At 43.7% G+C, this 13,674-nt stretch overlaps 1 protein-coding gene across 1 annotated transcript; it reads right to left on the bottom strand.

Moving 5' to 3' along the window:
* Positions 1-1,401: 1,401 nt before the first annotated feature.
* On the bottom strand, positions 1,402-6,603 carry LOC136762097 (cystatin-like protein). Its single transcript, XM_066716209.1, has 4 exons — positions 6,399-6,603; positions 5,221-5,325; positions 4,434-4,529; positions 1,402-2,036 (listed from the first exon to the last, which is right to left on the bottom strand). The coding sequence occupies exons 1-4, from the start codon at positions 6,588-6,590 to the stop codon at positions 1,947-1,949; spliced, it is 483 nt and encodes a 160-aa protein (XP_066572306.1). The 5' UTR covers positions 6,591-6,603; the 3' UTR covers positions 1,402-1,946.
* Between the last annotated feature and the right edge of the window lie 7,071 nt (positions 6,604-13,674).

Here is a 13,674-nt window from a genome sequence, read left to right as displayed (position 1 = left end):
TGATGTTTTGATGATGGTGGTGGAGAGCGCTGTCTAACACATCAGTCCAGAATCTCCCATAGGTGTTCAATTGGGTTGAGATCTGATGACTGTGAAGCCCATAGCATATGATTCACATTATTTTCATACTCATCACACCATTCAGTGACCCTCGTGCCCTGTGGATGGAGCATTGTCATCCTGGAAGAGACCACTCCCATCAGGACAGAAATGTGTCACCATAGGATAAAGGTGATCACTCAGAATAACTGTGTCATGATTTGCAGAGACCCTTCCCTCTAAGGGGACAAGTGGACCCAAACCATGCCAGGAAAATGCCCCCCACAGCATAACAGAGCCTCCGGACCCTCTCACTGTAGGGGTCCAGCAGTCAGGCCTGTCCCGTTCTCTTGGTGTCCCACACATCCACTCGCCCACTTGTCCAGAACATAGTGAAGGATGACTTATCTGACCAGATCACATTTTTCCGCATATCTGTAGACCAGTGCCTCTGGTTTTTGCACCACTGGACTCTCAGATGTGCATTTGTCTTTGTAATGAGGGGTTTCTGCACTGCAGCGCTACTGTAATATCCTCTCTGTGTAGTTCTGGATGGACTGTTCTTGCCGACAGTCTGATCACGTTCTGCATTGACATTCTCAGTCAACTGGGAAAGAGCTGCTCTTCTGTTTGTCCTTACATATCACAGTAATGCACGAGCATCACGGTCATCGAATGTGCTCTTTTGACCACAATGTCCAACCCTGTTTACTGATGTCTTTCCCATAGATCTAAATGCAGATGTAACTTCAGTCACTGTTGCTATTGAAACACGAGCCAGTTGAGCGTCTGTGTGATTGAAGCTCCTGCCATTTGTGCCCCAATAATGTATGTCCTGGATAATGTTAACAAACATGTTATTAGGAGTGTGTATCACATGTTATACTTGTCTAGATGTCAATGACACTTTTGGATGGGTTTTGTATCACTGAGTTGTGTGTTTAAATTATTTATAACTGTGAATATTTTTAAGTGTGTGCAATACTGATTTGAGTGATTTATAGTGTTCCTCTGTGTACAATATTCCCAGTGAGTATTTTAGCCAATGATTGGTTTACTTAATATTATATGTGTCATTGCTCAATTCATTTAACTGTTTAATTCGTATCTGAAATACAACTATTACAGACTGCTGGCTTCTCTTCTCTTGAGCTTTACACATGTTCCATAATTGAGTAAGTCGGCCAAGCGTGTGTGTTTCCATTGATCTGTCTGGCCTTTTGTTTTCCTTCAGGTTGTCACAAAGTGTCGATTCCCTTCTAAACCAGAAGCAAGGCCCTGATCGCTAGCCATCGAGAGCAAAGACCCTCGTTTAGGAAGCAGACACAAATTCACTTTCATTAATTATGCACTTCACACGCGTGCTCTTAATGCTTTTAATATAAAGTACTACATATCAACATATAGAAAACAAATGTCATTCCTGCACATTTAGTATGCTGTGCATTATTACATCACAGCTGCACTGAAGTGCGTGTTTGTATTGCATCAATAGTTGGGCGAGGACGTGCACGGGCAGAGAGGATTACATCAGCTACATCAGCGATCAACATTTAATATATGATGGAGACAGTATGGAAAGTCTGTGTATTGCAGGAACAAATAAACCTGTAATAAAGATATAGTTTCTGCAAAAATACTAGATTGTGTGTGTAGTCTGCACCCATATGCACAAACTCGTTTCAACACTCTGACACAGAAACACACTCACTCACTCTCTCTCCCTCTCTCTCTCTCTCTCTCTCTCTCTCTCTCTCTCTCTCTAACACACACAATCTCACTCACTCACACTCTCAGCTGGTCAGAAAGGGAGGGGATCCCAGGCTGCGCTGCTTGTCTCTCCCTAGAGCTGGACTGAACTCCTGACCCAGCACCCCTCCAGCCTCTGGACCCTGCCAGGGGAGTCATCAGTAACAGCCCTCACAGCCCCTCTGAAACAACAGACTCTCTTGGCCCGGTCTGTAGATGTCACACTTCTCCTTTCTCTCGGTTTGATGCTGAAATGAAGGACAGTGATCCCAGTTAGAGAGCTCACGGAGTCAGCACACCTGAAGGACCTGTTTCTGTTTGTTGTACTCAAAGGAAGACCGAGAGACACGGATTCAGTCGATCCCAGTGAACAAGACTCCCCAGGGCCGGCTTCCGGTTCCATTTATAATTTAAACAGCATATTTTGCTCATCTATTTGCTGCATCCTTTAACTAAAGTATAACATCAAATTGGGAACAGAAGTGAACCTGGGAGGTTTGGGTCTCTGGAAGCAGCTGTGTCCCTCACTGGGATGCGATTCCTACTCCACAGAGACACTAAACAGAAACAGGACTCAGACGTATAGTTGGATAGCAACACAGCTCAATAACGTTTGTTATCAATTCTTTGCAGCACTTTCTGCTGTTTTAAAAATGAAACACATTAAAGATAATAATTAGTATTTAGAAATATTTAGATTATGTAGATTATGAAAACTTCCTATAGGCACTATATGTGTGTGTATATGTATATATATTCCTCTCTGTGTAAATATATGGATTTCTAACTTTCGAGCTTTCTGTCTTTTGAGCAAGGAGAGAAGAGAAAACCTCTTAGCTGACTTCCAGGAAAAACACAACCACGAGACTGTCTTAGGCGCTGATACTCTCCTGAACTGATTCCTTGGGAAACCGACTAGCCGTTTGGGAAAAGAAAGGAAAAAGACTCAGCCTGTCCAGCGGTGATCCTCAGACACACAGGCCCCAACCAGCCCCAGTGTCACTATATATGTAACTTTTGTTTCAAAGGTGGGTTGGACATTCGGTGAAACTATCCCCCATCTTTCAAAAAGTGTCCCTCCCATAAAGTACACCTATGTGTGCATGTGTATATGTATGTAAACAAGCCAGGTTCTCAATCAAACAGGGTCCTTATATCGTCTCCTTCTCCCTCTGTCTCCGGTCTGCTCCCTCACCCTGTCTCGGTGCAGTGCAATCGGTTGCCTTGTTTGTTCTGTGTATATATGGTGGCTGACAGGTGATTGGTGTGTCAATATTGGTATGACCAGAGAAAGGGACAAGACGGAGATGTTTCTTCCACAGGCTGTGTCCATTCTGTACTACACCCCACAGTGAGTCACAATATATACACTCACCTAAAGGATTATTAGGAACACCATACTAATACTGTGTTTGACCCCCTTTCGCCTTCAGAACTGCCTTAATTCTACGTGGCATTGATTCAACAAGGTGCTGAAAGCATTCTTTAGAAATGTTGGCCCATATTGATAGGACAGCATCTTGCAGTTGATGGAGATTTGTGGGATGCACATCCAGGGCACGAAGCTCCCGTTCCACCACATCCCAAAGATGCTCTATTGGGTTGAGATCTGGTGACTGTGGGGGCCAGTTTAGTACAGTGAACTCATTGTCATGTTCAAGATACCAATTTGAAATGATTGGACCTTTGTGACATGGTGCATTATCCTGCTGGAAGTAGCCATCAGAGGATGGGTACATGGTGGTCATAAAGGGATGGACATGGTCAGAAACAATGCTCAGGTAGGCCGTGGCATTTAAACGATGCCCAATTGGCACTAAGGGGCCTAAAGTGTGCCAAGAAAACATCCCCCACACCATTACACCACCACCACCAGCCTGCACAGTGGTAACAAGGCAAGTTCTCATTCTGTTTACACCAAATTCTGACTGAATGTCTGAATGTCTCAACAGAAATCGAGACTCATCAGACCAGGCAACATTTTTCCAGTCTTCAACTGTCCAATTTTGGTGAGCTTGTGCAAATTGTAGCCTCTTTTTCCTATTTGTAGTGGAGATGAGTGGTACCCGGTGGGGTCTTCTGCTGTTGTAGCCCATCCGCCTCAAGGTTGTACGTGTTGTGGCTTCACAAATGCTTTGCTGCATACCTCGGTTGTAACGAGTGGTTATTTCAGTCAAAGTTGCTCTTCTATCAGCTTGAATCAGTTGGCCCATTCTCCTCTGACCTCTGGCATCAACAAGGCATTTTCGCCCACAGGACTGCCGCATACTGGATGTTTTTCCCTTTTCACACCATTCTTTGTAAACCCTAGAAATGGTTGTGCGTGAAAATCCCAGTAACTGAGCAGATTGTGAAATACTCAGACCGGCCCGTCTGGCACCAACAACCATGCCACGCTCAAAATTGCTTAAATCACCTTTCTTTCCCATTCAGACATTCAGTTTGGAGTTCAGGAGATTGTCTTGACCAGGACCACACCCCTAAATGCATTGAAGCAACTGCCATGTGATTGGTTGATTAGATAATTGCATTAATGAGAAATTGAACAGGTGTTCCTAATAATCCTTTAGGTGAGTGTATATGCATGTATAAAATATAGTACTGAAGTTTTTCATTTCTTGATGGAAACCATTTGGTTGAAATACCTTTTTTACCAGGTGTTTTTTTGGAACACAGTGGATGTAGGGCGATTCAATGCTGTTCCCGTGTCTTCTGCCGCATACCACACAGTCTAGCAATGGCTGTGGGGAAGAGACGGGGAGAGACAAGGTGAGGTAGGGATATGACTGCACTGCGGGTGAACAGTGTCTGCAGAGACACACCAGGGTGTTCTGACCTGTAGATAGTCCTCTCTGTGTTTATTTCAATACTGAAGCTCAGAAGCCTGCACCACTGTTCTTCTCATCGCTGTCCCACTCCCTGTCTCTGTCTCACTCACTGTATCTGTCACACTCACTATCTGTCTCACTCATTGTCTCTGTCTCACTCACTGTCTGTCACACTCACTATCTGTCTCACTCATTGTCTCTGTCTCACTCACTGTATCTGTCTCACTCACTGCGTCTGTCTCGCTCATTGTCTCTGTCTCACTCACTGTGTCTGTCTCACTCATTGTCTCTATCTCACTCCCTGTATCTGTTTCACTCACTGTGTCTGTCTCGCTCATTGTCTCTGTCTCACTCCCTGTGTCTGTCTCACTCATTGTCTCTGTCTCACTCCCTGTGTCTGTTTCGCTCATTGTCTCTATCTCACTCCCTGTGTCTGTCTCGCTCATTGTCTCTGTCTCACTCACTGTCTGTCACACTCACTGTCTGTCACTCTCACTGTCTCTGTCTCACTCATTGTCTCTGTCTCACTATTTGTCTTTGTCTCACTGTCTGTCTCTGTGTACTGTTACACTCCCTGCTCTCTCCAGCCCAGCGTGACACTCACTCTTTTGTCATTGAACTTGCAGTCCCCACGGTGTTCGTGTCTATTGGTCTTAGAGCAGTGCGTTACTTTCATATAAAAGTTGAAATCAACAAAACTGTTGTCACTCTGCAAAGGAAAAAGAGAGATACAGTTTCAAACTATTCATTTCAGACAATGCAGAGGTTAAAAAGAAAGAAAAGAAAACAGTTTGGTTTACAAAGTCCAGTCAGAGAGAGAGGGGAGGGGATCGGGGGTGAAGCAGATGTACAAGTATATGAATCTGTACAGCTTTGTTTTCTCCAATTTTGGCAAAATAAAGTCGGGGAATAACTGCAGTGGGATTTCCATGTAAGAGGTTGATCAGAGATACAGTATACAAACAGTGTCAGTTTAGCCTCTGGCATGCATAAAGAGATCTGAGATTAAAGATCAAAATCCAACCCGCCTCAGTGGCCCCCCATCTCTGTGAATAATTTTCTAATGTAGTTTCTATTAAACAACAAAGAGGAATCTGAACTTTATCCATCCATCCATTTTCGAAACCGCTTGTCCTGCTGAGGGTCGCGGGGAAGCCGGAGTTGACCCCTGCAGGCATAGGGCGCAAGGCAGGAATACACCCAGGACAGGACGCCAGGCCATCGCTGGGCAACACACACACACACACACACACACACACACATACAAAGAGACACACACATACCTACAGGGCAATTTAGAGAAGCCAATTAACCTAACCTGCATGTCTTTGGACGGTGGAAGGAAACCCACGTGGACACGGGGAGAACATGTAAACTCCTCTGAACTTTACATTTAAACATTTAGCTTGCAAGATAAAAAGACACAGAAATACATTAGGTTCACTGACCTAGTAAGACAGCTTTTCATACACACACACACACACTCACAGAAATGCACACAGGCATGCACACTGAATGCACACACGGACAGACAAATGCATTTACACTGACACACTCACACTCACACACACACACTCACACTCACACTCACACACACACACACTCACACTCACACACACTCACACACTCACACTCACACACACACACACACTCACACACACTCACACACACACACACTCACACACACACACACACACACACTCACACACACACACACACACACACACTCACACACACACACTCACACACACACACTCACACACACTCACACACACACCATACCGTTGGCTCGATGGTGCTGAAGAAATTCAAATGGTCCTTAAATAATTTTTTCTCATTGCAGTCTTTGATGGCCAGGTTGACCGCTGTCTTCAAGACATCAGAGAGCTTGTTAAAGTCTGTCTCTCCCTGCCCCTTGGTGGGGGCCAGCAGGGCCCCGGCAGTGAGCAGCAGCACAGGCAGCAGGCGGCTCATCTTCCTCTCAGCGCTGGGGGAGCAGCAGGTCTGAGGACTGGGCTCTGTGGCTCCTCAGCTCCCTGCCCCTCAGACACTCCCCCCTGGCACTGAGCCCCTAATGATGCAACAGGATGTTTTGTGGTTTCCAAATGAGAAGACTGCTCTGAAGGATTGTATTACCCCTGGGTTTTGTCTTTGTAACTCGCTTGTTTGCCAACATTTGTTTTTCTGCCACTAATGAAGAAATACTGGTTAGATCAGGGGCTGCAAGTGATGTGTTTTCTCGATTGCTAAGTCAGTGCAAATGAAACTGTGGTCCACATGACCAACACCATAACCTAAATGAGCAGAACAGTACACATTCATTCAAAACTGTGCCATTTTTGTTTACTTTCACACAAAATGCAAATGCCAAGCACATTTTTGTACAGCAGTAAACACAACTCTACACATGACACAACAATGAATTGGGTAATCTTGTCAAGCAAAATTAGATCATTTGTTCACAGCAGATAACACAAACTCCCAGAACTGTGAATCTCTACTGCACGTGTGCACATCTTCATTTCTCAATTGTTCAATCAACGACCAGTCCATAATCACATAGAGAAGTGAGCTGGTGTTGGTGAGAAATAGAGAAAGTCAGAAGACAAAGACGAAAGGAAGAATGAGGGGGACCACAACCACAACCACGAGGCCAGAGAGGAAGAGGGGTGCGTCTACGCAGTGGCACAGCAGCTCAAAGGGAAAGACAGAACAGATGTTTACACTGACATATGTGCCACTATCATTGACCATGTGATAAACCATGGCCTTTCAACGCCAGGGTCTGGGCAGAGGGTGCAGCCCAATCTAAGCAGGTCAGATGTGGCATCAATAATTACTGTAAAGTATTCAGAAATGGGAATAGGTAAGTGACCATAGATGACTTCAGTGTATTACACTGTATTACTATATGTAATATAGGGGCTCCCCGCCCAGGAATCGAGCCACGCACCACCGGCACTCCTCCGAGTGCTCCGCACCGCAGTGGCTCCAGCGCAGTATAGTGTTAAGCCCTCTACGCAAAAAAGGCCGGGCCTCCTACCACGGGAGGCTTTACACTGTACTACTACTTTTTACTGAGGGGTTACGTCACCTTGCAACGGGCTCATTATACACGGATTACCCCCGTTACATATACATAAGAAAGTTTACAATCGAGAGGAGCCCATTCGCCCCATCGTGCTCGTTTGGTGTCCATTAATAACTAAGTGATCAAGAATCCTATCCAGTCTGTTTTTGAATGTTCCCAAATTGTCTCTTCAGCCTCATCGCTGGGGAGTTTGTTCAGATTGTGACGCCTCTCTGTGTGAAGAAGTGTCTCCTGTTTTCTGTCTCGAATGCCTTGAAGCCCAATTTCCATTTGTGTCCCCGGGTGCGTGTGTCCCTGCTGATCTGGAAAAGCTCCTCTGGTTTGATGTGGTCGATGTCTTTCATGATTTTGAAGACTTGGATCAAGTCCCCACGTAGTCTCCTCTGTTCCAGGTGAAAAGGTTCAGTTCCTCAGTCTCTCAGTAGGACTTTCCCTTCAGACCTGGAATAAGTCTGGTTGCTCTCCTCTGAACTGCCTCTAGAGCAGCGATATCTTTCTTGAAGTGTGGAGCCCAGAACTGTCCACAGTATCCAGATGAGCTCTAACTAGTGCATTGTACAGTCTGAACATCACTGCCCTTGTTCTCAATTCTACACTTTTGACAATATACCCTAGCATTGTGTTTGCCTTTTTTATTGCTTCCCCACATTGTTTGGATGGAGAAAGTGAGGAGTCCTCATAGACTCCTAGGTCTTTCTCATGCGTTACTTCATCTAGTTCTGTTCCTCCCATAGTGTAATTATAGTGGACATTTCTGTTACCTAACGTGTATTACCTTGTACTTGTCCACATTGAATTTCATCTGCCAGGTGTCGCCCACAACTGAATATTATCTATGTACCTTTGAATAGTCTGTGCTGACGAGATTGTATCTGCTGAGCCACCTATTTTAGTATCAAATGATTTATAGATTATAGTTTCTTGTACTTGAAATTCAGGTTATAATTGAATTGTGGGATCATTTGTCATTGGGAAGGAAATTTGCCTGATCTAACAGCTTCAGGCCAGTGCAGGAATGTTCAGTCCAGTACGGCCCGTTAGCTCTAAAAATACAGTGATGAAGACGTGTAGTTCCCATTGTGTCCACTAGGCGCGCTAGTGAAAGAAATGACCCCGCAGGCCGAGAGATGCTGCTTTGATTGCATCGCCGACGTGGACTTGAACATGTTGTCCTCAGAGATGCTGTGCATGTGCGGGACAAGTGTCTCTGTGAGCACCATCGCCCATCAAGAACCTGAACAACAGCAACCTGCGCTCTCGGCTCACACGGGCATCTGAACCACATCATGAAAATCCCAGACGACCGCAAAACTGGTCCCTGATGTCGACGCATCGGCCAGTGAGCAGAGATGTCAAGTTTTTAGCAAGCAGCCAGTGACAGAAAGTGTGAGCAGCTACATTTCTTCTCATTTTTCTGTGCAGAAACACCCGCATTTGAGTCTGATTGCAGGACGAGGAGCTGCTACGCTGCTGCAGAGGCTACAATGCATGATATGCATAGGCTACTGTACTGTGAATACTGTGAGTAAAAAGGAAATTATTGAGTTTCATACAGAAGCTGATATGGAGGGATATCATATGGAATAATGATCTGAGTCTGATGGGAGCCGTTGTGGTCCCAGACAAGATTAAAGCTCATGCCCGGTGCACGATGTTGTAGGTGTAGCGACAGAGACAGTGAGTGAGACAGAATCTGCAGTGTTGAAATCCCACTGTTAATAATAGTGTTCAAATCAGTGTCGTTTCAACACTAAAGAGATTCAGTTGACACTTTGAGAGTTAAATCATCTTGAGAGTCAGTGTTAATACTGGGTGTCAAACACCAAAGAATTTACCATTGTGGTAGTTTCTTGAATAATTGTTGTTTTTATGGTTTTATTTTTTTCTTAATAACTGTGTAAATGTTAATTATTGTACAGTAATTATTGTTTGAGGGTAAAATGTATCTTTACCCATCAATATATTTAGATTTGTGTTGTCAGGTTTTTCTACCCTAACTCTGAACTCATGTCTTTGAGTCAAGCCCAGACCACAATGAGTAGCTATTTACCTGTTTGTGGTGGAGCTTGTAAGCATTGCCTGTATATGTCTGACCCGTTTGTGTGTTTGATTGGGTCTGGGTATTTATTTACTGAAAAGTAAATTGTAAAACCAATATTTATTTTCTCTCTCTAAAAAAGGACGGCTAGATTTTAATACACACTATCAATTACACACATGCACACATTTCTGATCACCCAGAGTGTATAGAAGCAAATCTTGTGGTAATGCTAGTTATCGTTTGATTGATAAAAGCAGAGTAAACGGGTTTAACAATTTAACGGACTAACAGAGTTAACACTGGTGAGAGAGTACTTAAATAAAATAAAATAAACACTTGTAAGAGGTGCTTATTTAACTCCCTGAGAGCAGGACTTTTAACTGTGAAAATGCCAACTCTGATGAAAGCGTTCATTTTACTCTGGTGACTGTGTATTATAAACACTTTTCAGAGTTAATTTTAACACTGCTGGAGTTAATGCAACACTGGACAATGTACTTGCAGTCTGGATACTCGCAATAAAGAGAAGGAGGAACCGGACTTTTACACAAGGAATAAAAACCAATAATATTTATTTACTAGTCTAATTAAAATCACATGGAATTAAATATCTTCCAGTAATTACAAACCATAGCAGCAGTATAAACTCCAAAGAACATCGTAACTCAATGTGCAATAACTAACCAACGATAAATATAACACTCAATAATAAATCCACACTTTCAAAACCCTGGCTGTGCTGCCACCCCAATCCGCAATCAACAGCCCCCCGCTATTTCAAGAAACTACAAGCAGACTGCAATAATACTTTATAACAATCCCTCAGTTCTAATATCCCACCCCATTAAACGAACAGTTATAATTAATATTTAAAAATGTAATTTACATGCAGTATAGGCTACTATTCGAGAGGACCATATTACAACCCCCAAAGGAGGAGTGTGAGATTTGAACTGCTGAAAAATAAAGCATTTTCACAAGCGATCACGGAGAGGGAGGAACATTGTCAATATATTTGACTGACGCCATTGGACAGCAAGCAAGTCACGTGGGCCCAGCAGCTTCTCAGAAGAGCCGACAGAGTCTGAGAAACGGAGCACGAAGTGTCATATTAATATTGCTGTGTCTTCTGCTCTCTGTCCACTGTGCTGTCATATTAATATTGCTGTGTCTTCTGCTCTCTGTCCACTGTGCTGTCATATTAATATTGCTGTGTCTTCTGCTCTCTGTCCACTGTGCTGTCATATTAATATTGCTGTGTCTTCTGCTCTCTGTCCACTGTGGTGTCATATTAATATTGCTGTGTCTTCTGCTCTCTGTCCACTGTGCTGTCATATTAATAGTGCTGTGTCTTCTGCTCTCTGTCCACTGTGGTGTCATATTAATATTGCTGTGTCTTCTGCTCTCTGTCCACTGTGCTGTCACATTAATAGTGCTGTGTCTTCTGCTCTCTGTCCACTGTGCTGTCACATTAATAGTGCTGTGTCTTCTGCTCTCTGTCCACTGTGGTGTCACATTAATATTGCTGTGTCTTCTGCTCTCTGTCCACTGTGCTGTCATATTAATATTGCTGTGTCTTCTGCTCTCTGTCCACTGTGCTGTCATATTAATAGTGCTGTGTCTTCTGCTCTCTGTCCACTGTGCTGTCATATTAATAGTGCTGTGTCTTCTGCTCTCTGTCCACTGTGCTGTCATATTAATAGTGCTGTGTCTTCTGCTCTCTGTCCACTGTGGTGTCATATTAATATTGCTGTGTCTTCTGCTCTCTGTCCACTGTGGTGTCATATTAATAGTGCTGTGTCTTCTGCTCTCTGTCCACTGTGCTGACATATTAATAGTGCTGTGTCTTCTGCTCTCTGTCCACTGTGCTGTCATATTAATAGTGCTGTGTCTTCTGCTCTCTGTCCACTGTGCTGTCATATTAATATTGCTGTGTCTTCTGCTCTCTGTCCACTGTGCTGTCATATTAATATTGCTGTGTCTTCTGCTCTCTGTCCACTGTGCTGTCATATTAATATTGCTGTGTCTTCTGCTCTCTGTCCACTGTGCTGTCATATTAATATTGCTGTGTCTTCTGCTCTCTGTCCACTGTGGTGACATATTAATATTGCTGTGTCTTCTGCTCTCTGTCCACTGTGCTGTCATATTAATATTGCTGTGTCTTCTGCTCTCTGTCCACTGTGCTGTCATATTAATATTGCTGTGTCTTCTGCTCTCTGTCCACTGTGCTGTCATATTAATATTGCTGTGTCTTCTGCTCTCTGTCCACTGTGGTGTCATATTAATATTGCTGTGTCTTCTGCTCTCTGTCCACTGTGGTGTCATATTAATATTGCTGTGTCTTCTGCTCTCTGTCCACTGTGGTGTCATATTAATATTGCTGTGTCTTCTGCTCTCTGTCCACTGTGCTGTCATATTAATATTGCTGTGTCTTCTGCTCTCTGTCCACTGTGCTGTCATATTAATATTGCTGTGTCTTCTGCTCTCTGTCCACTGTGCTGTCATATTAATAGTGCTGTGTCTTCTGCTCTCTGTCCACTGTGGTGTCATATTAATATTGCTGTGTCTTCTGCTCTCTGTCCACTGTGCTGTCACATTAATAGTGCTGTGTCTTCTGCTCTCTGTCCACTGTGCTGTCATATTAATAGTGCTGTGTCTTCTGCTCTCTGTCCACTGTGCTGTCATATTAATATTGCTGTGTCTTCTGCTCTCTGTCCACTGTGCTGTCATATTAATATTGCTGTGTCTTCTGCTCTCTGTCCACTGTGCTGTCATATTAATATTGCTGTGTCTTCTGCTCTCTGTCCACTGTGCTGTCATATTAATAGTGCTGTGTCTTCTGCTCTCTGTCCACTGTGCTGTCATATTAATAGTGCTGTGTCTTCTGCTCTCTGTCCACTGTGGTGTCATATTAATATTGCTGTGTCTTCTGCTCTCTGTCCACTGTGGTGTCATATTAATATTGCTGTGTCTTCTGCTCTCTGTCCACTGTGGTGTCATATTAATAGTGCTGTGTCTTCTGCTCTCTGTCCACTGTGCTGACATATTAATAGTGCTGTGTCTTCTGCTCTCTGTCCACTGTGCTGTCATATTAATAGTGCTGTGTCTTCTGCTCTCTGTCCACTGTGCTGTCATATTAATATTGCTGTGTCTTCTGCTCTCTGTCCACTGTGCTGTCATATTAATATTGCTGTGTCTTCTGCTCTCTGTCCACTGTGCTGTCATATTAATATTGCTGTGTCTTCTGCTCTCTGTCCACTGTGGTGACATATTAATATTGCTGTGTCTTCTGCTCTCTGTCCACTGTGCTGTCATATTAATATTGCTGTGTCTTCTGCTCTCTGTCCACTGTGCTGTCATATTAATATTGCTGTGTCTTCTGCTCTCTGTCCACTGTGCTGTCATATTAATATTGCTGTGTCTTCTGCTCTCTGTCCACTGTGGTGTCATATTAATATTGCTGTGTCTTCTGCTCTCTGTCCACTGTGGTGTCATATTAATATTGCTGTGTCTTCTGCTCTCTGTCCACTGTGGTGTCATATTAATATTGCTGTGTCTTCTGCTCTCTGTCCACTGTGGTGACATACTAATATTGCTGTGTCTTCTGCTCTCTGTCCACTGTGGTGTCATATTAATATTGCTGTGTCTTCTGCTCTCTGTCCACTGTGGTGTCATATTAATATTGCTGTGTCTTCTGCTCTCTGTCCACTGTGGTGTCATATTAATATTGCTGTGTCTTCTGCTCTCTGTCCACTGTGGTGTCATATTAATATTGCTGTGTCTTCTGCTCTCTGTCCACTGTGGTGTCATATTAATATTGCTGTGTCTTCTGCTCTCTGTCCACTGTGGTGTCATATTAATATTGCTGTGTCTTCTGCTCTCTGTCCACTGTGGTGTCATATTAATATTGCTGTGTCTTCTGCTCT

This window comes from Amia ocellicauda, chromosome 2, assembly GCF_036373705.1.
Source record: "Amia ocellicauda isolate fAmiCal2 chromosome 2, fAmiCal2.hap1, whole genome shotgun sequence".
Lineage (NCBI taxonomy): Eukaryota > Metazoa > Chordata > Actinopteri > Amiiformes > Amiidae > Amia > Amia ocellicauda.
The sequence above is the reverse complement of the archived record's forward strand: the minus strand, read 5'-3'. Positions and strand labels throughout refer to the sequence as shown.